This window comes from Electrona antarctica, assembly GCF_951216825.1.
Source record: "Electrona antarctica genome assembly, chromosome: 5".
Lineage (NCBI taxonomy): Eukaryota > Metazoa > Chordata > Actinopteri > Myctophiformes > Myctophidae > Electrona > Electrona antarctica.
This window is the reverse complement of record NC_136810.1, coordinates 51,514,275-51,529,259: the sequence shown is the minus strand read 5'-3', so window position 1 is coordinate 51,529,259 and position 14,985 is coordinate 51,514,275. Positions and strand designations below refer to the sequence as shown.

Below are 14,985 nucleotides of genomic sequence, written 5' to 3'. Positions count from 1 at the left end.
GTCGTCACAATGTTTCAAACGTACACCTTATAGTACACCCTGTTGGCTTATGGTGTATTGTACACTCTCAGAGTTAAGACAGTCCTTGCAAATAAAACATTTGAGAACCACTAGTACTAGTTGCATTAAGGAACATAGTGTCGTAGTAAATGTACGTACAGTAAGTGTCATACATACAGTATCCTGAAGAAAACCTGGGGACTTGGCATTCAGTCATTTGGGTACTATATGATCAAAGTGAGAACATTATAATGGCGTGTAAAGAAAGAAAACCAAGTCTTTGCCACAGACGGACACCTTTGTCTGTGTGCGTGTACGGACTGATTGGACTGATTGATGACCCCGTGATATAGTGATTAGTGGGCGGCAGTGGATCAGGGGTAGATTGGCCGGATGGGAACCAGTTGAGATGAGAGATGAGATGAGATTCAATTTATTGTCAATGTACAGTACAAGTACAGCACAGCGAAAAGTATTTTCGCATCTCACCAATATTGCAAACATGTCAGTAAGGAGGAGGATGCATTAATTACAGTAGTACAGTAGTAACAGTAGATATGGGCTGAGCAGTAGTCATTTAAATAAATAAATAAATAAGGATATGAGGAAGGAAAAAAAAAACATGATCTGTCCATATTGCACGTAGCCCGTGGCCCAATGCACAAAGTGCTAAACTAAGGTCCAGAGACCATATTCCACAAGTCCAGTGGCCATATCGCACGAGTCCACATAGAGCAAGACTAGGATGAGTCCAGAGTCTCGGATACGACAGGGATGGTGGATGGGTTGGGGGCTGACACTGGAGGGGGGAGAGGAGTGGATGAGGAGTTTAGGTAGATGACAGTGGAGGGGAAGAAGCTGTTCCTAAGTCTGCTGGACTTGGAACCCGGGCTCCCCCAGAGTTAGTGTCGAAGTGTCCTTGAGCAAGACTCGGAACCCCTAATTGCTCCCGATGAGCAGGTTGGTGCCTTGCATGGTTTCCGCCGCCATCTTGTGTATGAATGTGTGCGTGAATGGGTGAATGTATGGGTGAATGTATATGCACAATATGTAAAGCGCCTTGGATAATGGCACTATATACTGTAAAAATGCGCCATTTAAACATGTCCATTTAACCATTTGATGATGAATATGTGGACGTAGCTTTCCCCACATGTAGAACTCATGTCTTTGTGTCTAAAGCCAAACTCCCCACCCCCCAACCCAACCGCTTCAATCTTGGCTCCGGCGAATCTGCCCCCTCATGCGCCCCTCTTATCCTGAGCCCCTCCTCTCGGTTCCGCGTGATAGTGGAGTGTTCAGTCATATTCTTTTGAGTTATTCAAGATTTCACTACCTTCTTTTTTTAATCTAAAAAAATTCCTGCTCTTGTGAAATTTGGGGCTGGGAGCGATAAGCGTCTGCTGGTTGGGCTTGGGTTAGATAAAGCCATGGAAATTCTGTCAGGTGTTAATCGAGACTAGATTAGAGATTACCCGGCTGTGTGTGTGTGTGTGTGTGTGTGTGTGTGTGTGTGTGTGTGTGTGTGTGTGTGTGTGTGTGTGTGTGTGTGTGTGTGTGTGTGTGTGTGTGTGTGTGTGTGTGTGTGTGTGTGTGTGTGTGTGTGTGTGTGTGTGTGTGTGTGTGTGTGAGAAGATGGCAGAGTTCTGCGAGACAGTGTGTGATATTGTGTGTGTTTGTATGTTGATTGCAATTGGAAGATAAACGGACAAGCCAACTGTTTCTTTTTTCGTCTCTTCTTCTGTCTCTTTGTCTCTTCACCGATCGCTTCTCCTCACCTCACCTCACGGCGGAATATAAGCCAATCGTCAGTGGTGGAAAGTACATATACTTAAGTACAGTACTTATAAGTGCCAATTTTAAGTACAGTACTTATAAGTGCCGTTTTTACTAGGTATTCGTACTTTACGAATTCCACTACATCTCGGGATCCAAATATTGTACTTTTACTCCACTACATTTATTTGAAAACGTTACGTTACTATAGTTACTTTTTAGATTGATTATTATTACAAAACATTATTAACATTAACATTATTATTATTACAAAACATTAAAGATTTGTTTTTGGCTCTTGTGCCGTTATTGATAGCCACAGTGAAGACGGACAGGAAAGCAAAACAATACATTTTGGCCATTCGAAAATAGCCGATATACACAGTGAGCTTGTAGATCTCCTATTTTCAAAAGATTTGTGTACATTTGAAACATTAAACACCGGTACCTTTTGCTACGACTACTTTTGTACTTTTACTCAAGTGGGCCTAATTCCGTACTTTTACTCGTAACAGAGTAATTCTACATTGCATATTGTAGTATTGATACATTTACTTAAGTAAAACACTTGAGTACTTTTTCCACCACTGCCGATCATGCTGTTGATTGACTTATTTTTCTCTCTCTATCGCTCTCTCTCTCTCTCTCTCTCTCTCTCTCTCTCTCTCTCTCTCTCTCTCTCTCTCTCTCTCTCTCTCTCTCTCTCTCTCTCTCTCTCTCTGTGTGTCCTGCATGCTCTCTCACCCTTGTCCTCTCTCTTTTCCGGGGTTCCTCGGTTGCCCGGCGCTGCCCATTATCAGCTCTCTGTAAATCAGCCGTGTTTGACGAAGCTGCTCTTTCAACCTGGGATCAATACCAGGTCTTTATCTGGCCAGCGCTGGCTAATAAAGGCAGGGCCTCTTATCCACCATCTGGGAGAGAGAGAGAGAGAGAGAGAGAGAGAGAGAGTGTTACGTGTTACTGTGTGTGTGTGTGTGTGTGTGTGTGTGTGTGTGTGTGTGTGTGTGTGTGTGTGTGTGTGTGTGTGTGTGTGTGTGTGTGTGTGTGTGTGTGTGTGTGTGTGTGTGTGTGTGTGTGTGTGTGTGAAAAACATGTGTGATAACCACACCGATAACTTTAGAGAGGGAAAAAAACGCATTCTCCCAGTAACCGGACCAACCAAGCACTCTGTTGTTCTCCTCTCTATAAACCTCTGACACACACACACACACACACACACACACACACACCTCCCCCAATGCGATAGAGAGAGCAAATATATTAGTTCACACACTGATACAATAGGTTGACACACAGATAGACACTTGGAGAGAGAGGGAGGGGGAGGGGGGAGGGAGAGAGAGAGAGGGAGGGAGAGAGAGAGAGAGAGAGAGAATCGTCATCTGATTCAGTAAGTCTTACTGCGTAGTGCAGGTGTGTCACTTCCTCTACGTTCCTCATTCTTCTCATTCATTGTGGTTTCTTTGCCATCGCAGGCGTTACGATAAAGTATGTTCTTTTTTCCCCTCCTAATTAGGCTTGTTAACTCATTCGCCGCCGATATCATTGATTACACTTCACAACTCTGTTCTGCTGCCAGTAACTCTGGTTCTGGTGTGATGAAAAAAATCCAGAAAAAAAAACCCGGAAGTGAGTGGTTCGCTGGCTTCGCTGCTGTCTATGGGAACGGAGTTTTTAGAATCCTAATATCTCGGATTCTTCTTCCAGGCTGCATTTTTTATCTAAACAATCTGGATTTGCGGCTCATTTCTATAAACGATATGATCGCTGGTTACGAAATGTATGTTTTCGCCGAATTAAATAACATCCGCGGGACTCGTTACATAGCGATTTTACACTTCCCATTTCCCTCTATCCCCCGCTTCCGTTTGATCCATCCGACCACAGTACGTGCACGCTCTGCTTGCGCAAGTAATTACCATAATGATGCTGTGAAGGTTTTAAATGATTTATAAACGATTTTGGAACCTAAAAATCAGACTGTGGAACCAAAAAATCAGCAGCAGCTATCCCGCCTCTAGCTGCTGCTGATTGGCCAGGCCGTTTTGTGGCCGGGCATCAAGTCTGCCTGAGAGTTCCCAGATGGGAGCAGGAGGGGGGACTCTCTGCTGCCCCATCTGGCGGAGTCAGGTTATACATACCCAGCCTACCGCGGCACAATCGCCAATTGCATTGCAGCGATCACAGTACCACTTACCCGCCCATCACTGAGACATATCAGTGATGGGCGTAACCAAGATATGAGACATATCTTAGTTATGTCACCATCAATTAGGGCCAATTAGGGACATGCATACCATACATACATACCACTTATTTGAGTGGTGTAAACCACTCCTACAACTGGCTTTTGTGTGCATAAAAAAATGACCATGGTTGCTATGTTCAAAATAATTTCTGACGTAATTAAATCACACCCGGGTGAACTGGATGACCGTAGCAACCGTGGTCATTTTCTCTGCGCAAAAAAAGCCAGTTGTGAAATCACATCCGGGTGTGATACATACATTTATCAAAAATGATAGCTTTTTTTACTTAACATATTTTGTGTGATTTCATTACGTCAGACATTACGTCAGACCACAGCTGATCATGCTATATAAAACCTTACACCACTCAGTTCACACGGGTGTGATTTTTTACCTTATACCTTATTTTTGAGGGGTGCTAGCCCCTCCTATATACAGGTTTAATGTTTGTTTTTAGTTCAATGTTTGCTTAATAAACGCCATTGACAATGAAGGGAAAACTTACGTTGTTACATCATATTGTCTCTTTATTGTTAATGGCATATACGTAATGTTTGTGTTTGCATCGTTTGTTTTACATCACCATTACATCACCTAATCAACATGAGTTAGACTTTAATATATTAGCGCCCCTCACATCACACAGGTGTGATTTTTTACTTCATACCTACCTACTTTGAAGCGTACCTTAGTTACGTCACCGTCAACAGCCAATAAGGGACCACCATTCTTACCCACATATATACATTACATACGTGTGTACATACATACGTTACCCTTTACCCACCCAACATTGAAACACATCTTAATTACGTCACCATCAACAGCCAATTAAACACGCGCGTACCATGCTGCATACCACTTTTGATCCAGCCGACCACAATACTTGCGCAAGTAATAAATAAAAGCAGCGATAAGATGTGGCCAAGCCATATAACGTTGGAGACTGGAGATGACGTCACTTTTTTGTTAACGCTGATTGGCTGAAGGGGTTAATTGTCTGTCAACACTGTAGTCCCACAGCCAACCATGCATTAGCAGGGGTCCAGACGCCACACAAATGAATGGAAATGCGATTTCAAGGGGGAGTGGTTAACTCCGACATCATTCGTCAGGAGTGGATAGAGTGGATCACATACAATCATATTAGTGGGAGATCTAAAGGTCAGCGGCCATTTGACGAATGACTGCGAGCTTCAGTTCCCGACCGTTTCCCATGAGCCTCTATACATGTTGCCGAATTTCGCGGAAAGCGACATGCAGCACAGAACTGCCAGAACTGCAAAAAAGTGGCGGTGGAAGAAAAAAACGGTAGAAAAACAATAGAGGCCTTAATCGCTCCCTCCCCAAATAAAAAAATAATAACACATTACAACTTCTCAGCTGCCGAGTTAGCCCATTTCGGGCGGGCACCCCTTTTGGTGTTAGCATTATGTTATGCTTTAGCTATTGAAAAATAGCAGATCTACAAGCTCATAGCGCGCCACCGAGTGGCGTTCTACGAGCTTGTAGGTCTGCTATTTTTGAAAAATCGAAGAACGACTGACATAGAAACATAGCTTTTTCAGAAAACTGTCAGGATGTAGAAGACATTTTTAGAATCTGATCTCAGGTCAAAATCAGGACCACAGTTGGAACGTCCGTATAGGGGTGGAACGACGCCGAAATCAAGGTATCGGGTAAAAGAGTAAGCTAAAACACACACACAGAGGCCTGTAGAAGTTAGGAGTGGAGATTGTTGGGTGACTTTGCCCTGCAGGTGTGACAGGGGAAGTTCTGCTTATCAGATTGATGGAGACTGTCTCACCATGGGGAGGAGGAGGGAGGGGGTGGAGGGAGGGAGGTGTCTGTCTACTCCTCCTGATACCTGCCTCCCTGTCTGAGATGATATGGGAGATAATATTGATAATATTAAACGCAATAACTGTGTCTCCACCTTCCCTCCCTCGCCTCAGCCCCTGCAGGATAAAATCAATGTGCCATTCAATGTGATTTATAGCTGAAAATAATGGCACTGTTTAGGGCAGGGGAGGGGCGTGCGTGCGTGCGTGCGTGCGTGCGTGCGTGCGTGCGTGCGTGCGTGCGTGCGTGCGTGCGTGCGTGCGTGCGTGCGTGTGTGTGTGCGTGTGTGTGTGTGTGTGTGTGTGTGTGTGTACACACACACACGTGTGTGCGCTTTAGTGTGCCCACAGTATGTTACTGTGTACCCTTTTGAGGTGTGTGTGCGTGAGTGCGTGTGTGTTTGTGTGTGTGTGTGAGAGAGGTTGATGGGTAGATATGATGTAAAGATGGATGGTGTGTGCACATGGGATAATTGTGTCACGTTCTGTGTCTGTGTGTGTGTGTGTGTGTGTGTGTGTGTGTGTGTTCACGCGCGCTCTGTGTGTGTTGATTTATTTGACGATGCAGATGCGATCTCTTAACTGTTACATTAATAACAGCGAGTGTGAGGGCGTCACGTGGTCCCGCGACGTTTATGGCTGGTATTGATCGGGCGTTATCGCTGTTTATCGAAGCGGGAATGCAAGGGTAAACACGGCCTTTGTGCACACAGCTGAGGTGTTATCGGGGAGGTGGGGTGATGATGGCGGGGCGGGATTTGGGGATGGGAGAGAGAGAGAGAGAGAGGGAGGCGATGGCAAGAGGAGGAAGTAAAGCAGAGAGAGAAGTTGGTAGGTGGAGGGAATTGATTGGGGCTTTGTTCCTCTGTGCTATTGTGGGAGGCCTGGAACAAGTATTACAGAGAAAGTGACTAGAATAGAGAGAAAGAGAGGTTTGAAAGGAAGTGATTTAACTGGTGGGAGAACAACTAAGGGAAGATGATTTATCAAACAAACGGTATGCCAGTTTGTGGACGCTTTTATCCAAGGAGGCCTTTTTACATGGTAATGAATGCGGCCATTGTTAGCAGATGGTACCCGTGGGAATTGGCAGGCCTATAAGCTCGACACAGTTTATTTTTTGACGGTACAACAACCGACTAACCCTGCCAGACAGTGCTATATAGGGGTCACGTTCTAACCATATTTGCACGACCTATAGAAATATATCTGATCTTCAAGCTCGCCGAGCGTGGCGTACAACTACGCTGTCTTTCCGTCACTGCTCTCCTGTCAAGCAATTCACCCTTTGTCAAGTCCCGCCCATGTGGTTCTGCCCCTCTTCACACCCATTGGTTGCTGTGTCATGGTTGGACAAAAATCCTCTCTCTCCATCCACTACCATTGAAATAACAGGTTTTTCAGTTGCTTCGTATTGATATTCTGTGCGTTCAATTCTTATTTTAAACTTGGTGTCAGTAAAAAGGAACATCACAGGTGCAGCATGGTGACTGGGCATACAGTATCATGTTTGTTTTTTAGTTTTTTCCAAAAATGATGTTTTAGCAAATTCAACATAAACTAGGCGGAACCAGGGCGGAACAAGGCAGAAGAGCCTGCTGGTTAGTCAGTCAGGGACCAATCAGAAGGCTGACAAAGGGTGAATTGTTGTGTTTCAATTCCTGGATTTCCTGCTCCGATTTACTGAGAATAAATCAGGGGTTGTCAATATGTGGACACATGTGTCAAGACTTGATCTTGTCTGTGTGGGAAATTTTACATTTTCTTTTTTCACACACCATTATAATGTTCTCATCTTGATCATAAGACCGCAATTACTGAATGTTCAGTCTCCAGGTTTTCTCTACAGAATATGTATGACACTAATATGGCATAATAGGAATCCAGCAATCAAATGGAATACATGTTAGCCAAATATACAGGCTTGTTTTGTTTTTTACAGGACCCCAACAGCGCCGCTCTCCACTTTTCCTTGCTCAAACTCAAGCAGTCTCTTTTAATCTTATATAAATGATGTTTCTGCTAATATTATTGTCCACTCATTTTGCATGCGTGGCGATGACCCCTGAAATAGAGGGTTTAACTGGTTTAAACAGCATAAATAAACAGAGATAATGCTTCAACCCTTATTCTTGTAAGCCAGTTCCATGTTGTCAGTAACTCCCCAACCCTTGCCCAGATTGCTGAGATTGTGATGTAAGGTTAACTGCAGGACACGACAGAGATCCTCGGTGGCGATAGAGTCCCTGTGATGTAACTATTAATCTGATCCAACTTATCATTAGTCACACTAATGGACAGACTCATCAGTGGTGATGAACCGGGCCGATATCGACGAGTTCAGAGTCCACGGCACGACGCACGCATGCACAGACGCACGGGTCCACGCGCAATTTACACGTATTATTCTCATTATGCCCACACACAGACACACCCATGTGCACAGACACACCTACCTACAGCAGCGCACGCACTCACAAAGGCACACGCACGCACACATCATATCATGGACGCACACAGACACACAAACATAACGTAACAAATAAGTGCACGCACGCACACACACACACACACGCTCACAGATCTCTTTGATCAGGCAGCAGGAGGCTCTGTAATCATCCTGATCAATGCCAGTGATATCGATGCCACTGATTAGAGGAGAACACAGCCGGGCTCTGTCTTTGTTGAAGGTGACAGGAGTAGATGAGAGGAGGAACGAGATGCGAAGATAAGGACAGAGACACAGACACAGACAAAGAGTGGGAGAGAGAGAGAGACACGCACGCACACACACACACAGAGACCAACGGACAGACACACAGTGGAGCAGGTGTCGATTGAAGGAGAGCGAGCGAATGAGACAGACGGACGGACCAAAAGAGGGAAGAAAAAAAAAAGAACGAGGGACACAACACATACAAAGAGAGAGAGAGTTAGGACATTGTTTCTGACGAGTGTTTCTTCTCCGGCGTTGCGACGAGAATCAAAGGGTCCATCTCTGGCTGGTGGAGGTGTTGTGTTACACAGCCCAGGGAGCGTTTTCACCACAGTCTTTGATCAACAGACAGGAACGGCCACTGCCCAGGCGCACGCACTCACGCACTCACGCACGCACGCACGCAAACATTTACCCCACATGTTCGCACATCGTGCTGTGCGAATGCAGTGCACACGTGCACACACACGCATGCACGCACGCAAACATTTACCCCACATGTTCGCACATCGTGCTGTGCGAATGCACACGTGCACACACACACACGCACGCACGCACACACACACATTCCTTCTATGCTAGTGGCCATTACACAAACGTGTTTAGTAGGGGTGGGACGATTCACTTATACCTCCCGATTCGATACGATGTCGATACCTAGGCCGGGTGACAATTAGATTTTTATTGCGATTCTTAATTATTGCGATTCTGTGATTCAACGATTGTAGCGATTCTATATCAAATTTTTTCCCCTCAACGTTCGTTTTTTATACTAGAACATTTTAAAACGATTATAAACAAGATAAACCGTGACAAGTTGACCAGTCAGTCTTTTTTTACATGAATGAATGAATGAATGAATGAATGAATGAATAAACTTGTGAATACAAAAAAATCGCGATATTTGAGTGAATCGATTATTTTTTGGCCCACTTCTAGTGTTTAGTTATCCCTGCTTATTTGTTGCTTATCCTCGTCTGTCCAGAGCCACGCACACAGCGGCAGGAGCCCCCGGACCCCCCCCCAGGGGGCCGGGCCTCTGATGCAGAAGACATGGAGGAGGAGGACGAGGACGCAGAGGAGGAGGAGGGTCCGAGGCACAGCGCTGGAAGGGAGGAGGAGGAGCTACAGCGAGAGGAGGAGGTGCTGCACTGGAGAGGTCCAGGTGAGTCCCCTTAATTCTTCACCACTGCCTTTCAACCCTGTTCATAACAAGGTCCATTATTCAGAGCGTAAAATGGTTTCATTTTACACTCTCAAGAGTTAAAGATCTATAAAGGTTCATTTGGTTACCAACTCTCCGTCATTTAGCTGGGGACCACCTGGGCTGGAACCCCCTGAAGGACCACTGGTGGTCCCCGGACCACTGGTTGAGAACCATTGCTCTTCACCAACGCCGAACAATCAAGAATAAATCACATCACACATTTTAACTGTGAACTCTATAAAACGTATGTTTTGGTTTGGTATATATATGGATGAACCGAAAGTTGCTGGAATTGAAGTTGTTTTTGCTTTTCCTCCCCGGGTGGGTGGGACTTTCGCCCTGTAGTTTTAGACCACGGTGGAGGCGTGCAACGTTCGACACGGCAACTCGCTCACTTTAGCTTGTGGCTCAAGTTTGCTTGAGCCGGCTCAGTGCCAGGGTTTCAACTCGGACACAGAACAGTAAATCCTCGTCCCCCCTCTACAATGAACACAGTGGAGCGCTCCCTACCCCACTGATCTCACCCAATCACAAGCAGTGGCGCTCCTTCCAGCCCCTCCCACCCGGGGAGGAAAAGCTAGGTTGCGTCATGTCGAATTGAACCCTTCAATTCGACAAAATTATCTTCATATAATTGCATGGTCCTTCTTACGAATGCTCATTATGTGATCTATAGCCAACACCAACTTTGTACTCCTGAGCCTCTGCCCTCCACAGTACTCTCCTATCAAACATCAGTGTCTCAAGCTCTACAGTGTTGTTAGCTACTAGTCCTTACCCGTTCTGAATATATGAACAGCAAATGATGTTCAGTGTGGTGTCGAAACAGCGCGTGTGTTCACGTTAACATGCCCCGTCCGAGTTGTTTTCCCCGTGTGGGTCTGTTACGCGGAAAAGTGTGTCCCAGTATTAATCTGTGTCCGTCCCAACATGCATTTCACTGGTGACCCGGAATAGGACAGACAGCGATCCGTGAATTTAGTAATGATAAGTTGTCGCGCCACAGTGCTTCCACGTAGGTGGTGCACTTCTTGCCTTTCCTGGCTTTGTCCTGAGGCCCCTTTTTTCCACCGGGGTTGAACCGGTTCAGAGTGTTTCCACTGAAAATGAATTGGATCAGAAGAACCCTTAAAGTTGGTTCGGAACTGGAACCAAAACAAATATTTTGGTGGACAAGGGGTCTGAGCTCTGCGTCTCATTGGTTGGTGGTGGATAGTTCAGAAACCTGCCGACCAATGACCTCATCGATGGGGATTCCAAGCCTGATACAAACTACAGCCAAAGTCTTCCTGGAAAGTTAGCGTGCTGAAATGAAAGGCAACGGCTGGGTTTCCCGAACGCATTTAGTGCCTCACATGCTCAGATGCCCTCTAGGCCGCACACAGAAGCCTGTGAACATAGACATTCCGTGCATAGATGTGCCACGCAATGGTAGGCCTCAGGCCTACCATTAAAGCTTTTTTTTTATGATATAAAACGGGATCACTGTAATGCATTTTTGTTGTTGTTTTTTTTGCTTGGCCATGCCTTCTTCAGCGCTCCTGGACATGTTTTGCGCATGCGCACATCATTCACTTCCTTGTTTACGGGCCGACAAAACTGTCTATTATCTCTAAGGCCTCACTCACACCTACTTCTGTGTGTCATGGCTGCCTCTATGCATTTCCAATAGGAGTCACATGGTTTCATGACACAACCTTGTTGCATGGCTGTCTTCTGCCCCCCCCCCCCATGCAACAAGGTTGTGTCTTCAAACCATGTGACTCCCATTGGAAATGCATTGAGGCGGCCATGACACAAGTGTGTCTTGCGTGTGTCTTAGGTGTGAGTGAGGCCTAAATCTACGGCGCTCTCCATGGTTTTGATCAGAACAGCAATGTTCTGTCCTCATTTCTTTTAGAAATAAAGGTAATGGGTCGCACACACCGAGACTGCAGTTTCTATTCTTGCATAATGGATCGAAGACAAACGTTTCGGCATCAGTGTCCTCATTTCTGACTTTAACAAGCATCTCGTTTGGAATATTAACGCTTCTAAAGAGACACCAGACGAGGTAGTGCAATGTAGTAATGGAAGAATGCGTGCGTGCGCGCTTGCACGTGCGTGCATGCGTGCATACAATGCATGTATGTATGTATGTATGTGTTGAAGTTATTACTCTGTTTTTCCTATAGTGCATTAGCCTCTATAAGTTGTCAGTGTCCATTAACGTTGTCCTGTTGCTATCCTATGGGGAGAGGAGAATGTGACAGGCCAGGGAATTTATTCAACTCGTGACAAAAACACAAACAGAGCTAAGAGGAGATAACAAGGCAAATCGCCATAATTTTATTATTTATTTCCTCTCTTATCGTGGTTTGTTTGGTTATTTATTTCTCTCTCCGTCTTCAATGAGTTAAATAATGCAAGAAGATTACCACACTATCTCACATATTTCCTTTTCAAGCTATACACACACGTTTTAAGTACACGTCTGTCTGCACACGTGGGTTTATGGAGTGCGTGTGTATGTGTGTGTGTGTGTCTGTTGTGTGTCCGTATGTTTATGAGTGTTTACATCCACATGTGTGTGCGCAACTGCACATACATCACTGTGTGATTGTGACTGTGTGTGTGTGTGTGTGTGTGTGTGTGTGTGTTTGGTTGGGTGTGTGCGTGTGCGTGTGCCTGTGTGTGTGTGTGCTTTTGAATTCTTCTGCTGGGGAGAGAGGATGTGTTCATTATCGTGCTGTCCCAGCCTCGTCCCTTTAACAGTAATTGGAGCGATATTAATTGCTGTGTGGTGGTGGCTGGTTGATGGTAAAGCACCGTCCGTGATGCTGCTGTTTGATAGGGACCCCGTGTGTGTGTGTGTGTCTGTGTGTGTGTGTGTGTGTGTGTGTGTGTGTGTGTGTGTGTATGTGTGCGTCCTCCCTCCCTCCCTCCCCTCCCGTCCACACAAACTAACTGCCGGGCGAGCAAGGGGAGAGGGAGAAGGAGGGATGGAGGGAGGGAGGGAGGGGGAGGGGGGTTGAGGGAGAGAGATAGCCCCTCTATCAGCTCCGGAGCAGGCGCTGTCTTTATCAGGAGCACGATTGGCAAAAGGGAAACTTTGACCGGTCTGAATTTTTCTCTTATCGTCAAGCCCCCCCCTCTCCCTCCACCCCCTCCTCCTCCTCCTCCCCCAACACCACCACAACCCCCCCCCCCCCACACACACACACACCACCCGCCATCCTGCCATTCCTCTACCCCCCCTCGTTTCTGTCTTCTTCCCTTCTTCCATTCACACATTCTCTCCTCTGCTCTCTCCTCCATCGCCACATAACAGTACCCCCCTTGCCCCCCACCCTCCTTTATACGTTTCTTGTTTTTCACGTTCTTATACCCCCCCACCCCCTCCCCAAGCCTCCACTGGCATGTTAGGAGTGGGCGAACGGTGAACGTTCTCTTGTTCATACACACGCTCGCCGTCTGGCAGACATTTCCCATAAGCCAGGAAGGGAGGAAGAGAGAGAGAGAGAGAGAGAGAGATAGTGATAGAAAAAAGAGCTGTGTGTGTGTGTGTGTGTGTGTGTGTGTGTGTGTGTGTGTGTGTGTGTGTGTGTGTGTGTGTGTGTGTGTGTGTGTGTGTGTGTGTGTGTGTGTGTGTGTGTGTGTGTGTGTGTGTGTGTGTGTGTGTGTGTGTGTGTGTGTGTGTGTGTGTGTGTGTGTGTGTGTGTGTGTGAGAGAGGGGGGGGGGAGTATTAGCTCATATGGAAGAAAACACAGCTTTATCTTATTTGTGAATGTTAGCATTCCACGCGTTTCTCACTGTCGTGCGTTCTTAGTTCTTACCCTCTCGGCCCCTGGACGTTTCGCTCTGTGTTTGTTGAAGAAGGACCCAAAGTTTCAGCTCATTATTATCGTTTGTGTTTCGAGTTTTTGGGAGAAAACAACGACAAATATAAAGTCAATCTATTGTTACGTTCATGCGCATGATGTGTCTTTCACCTTTACTTGAGCCTTATTGGTCAATTGCATCTACAGTATGTGATAAAGTGTCCGTCAGTATTCGTCAGTTTGTCAAACGGACAACATTTTTTATTTCATTCCTTCGACAGGTTCACAGACAGACAGACATCACAAATGTTCATCTCGCACCCATTTCACTCCTATTCTGACACAATCAATCTTTTTTTCCCCTTTGGCAATATCTTCGTTTTCTCTTTCTTACTTGCTTTCCTCCATCCTCCTGCCATCTCTTCCTCCGTCACTGTCTCTCGCAACCTTACCCGAATACACACACACACACACACACACACACACACACGCACACGCACACGCACACGCAAACACACCCACACCTGTCCATGCCGTCTCTCTCTCTCTCTCATCTCGTGGCGATTGCAGACAGGCAGTCATGGCTCTGTCTGCTGGTAATTGTCTCTCTCAGCCTCCATCCATCCTTCCTTCCCTCTCTCTCTCTGTCTGTCATACTTCATTCCATCTATCTCTACCGGCTCTCCATTCCTCTGCTCTGGATGTTTATGTCATGGCTGTTATGCGTCACGCTGAAGAAATACACAACATTCTCCATTCATGTCCTGCAGGCGTTGCTACTCGTCCCCGTACTATAGCTCAGCTGACTCCCAAGAACTGTTGAATGTACATTTCCGTTGCATAAAATTCCCATGGGGGTTGTTCATAGAAATGCTGATAATATACTATTGTTTTAGTGTGTTTTGTATGTGTCATTTTAGTTTCGTTTTATGTTCTCCGATTTTATAAATGATAGAGTTGAATTGAATATTCTCTTTCCATCGTGTCCGTTTTGTATTATTTATTATATCCCTGTCCCTGTTTTATTCTCACAGAAAATAACCAACTACCTACAACAGCAAAAGAGAAAGAAATACATTCATTATCATTTGTTTTTGTTAACTTTTCAATAATAATGATAATTCAATTCATTATATGGTATTTTTGGAAGGCATTATTGGTAGTGTATGCTCTTAGATAATGACTATATGTCTTTGCTACACTCTTCTCTGTCCATGAATAGCTATCAAAGCATCGCCTGGATGTATCGTCTTCTGATCTGTAAATAGATGTTTGGATTAGATGTACAAGTTCACAGGAATGGATCGAAAGCTACAGGATGCAATGTTCGGTTTCTCCACAATATGGAGAATTTCTATTTGTTTTAGCGACACAGGACCAGTGTTGTTTTCGTCG

At 45.5% G+C, this 14,985-nt stretch overlaps 1 protein-coding gene across 1 annotated transcript in view; it reads left to right on the top strand.

The window, feature by feature from the left end:
* The window catches only part of zfpm1 (zinc finger protein, FOG family member 1), a gene marked incomplete at its 3' end in the record, with an annotated part of 88,821 nt that overhangs the window by 36,613 nt on the left and 37,223 nt on the right, over window positions 1-14,985 (top strand). The window contains exon 3 of the mRNA XM_079502376.1: window positions 9,568-9,747. Coding sequence (XP_079358502.1) covers window positions 9,568-9,747 — 180 coding nt within the window. The remainder of the gene's footprint in view (window positions 1-9,567; window positions 9,748-14,985) is intronic.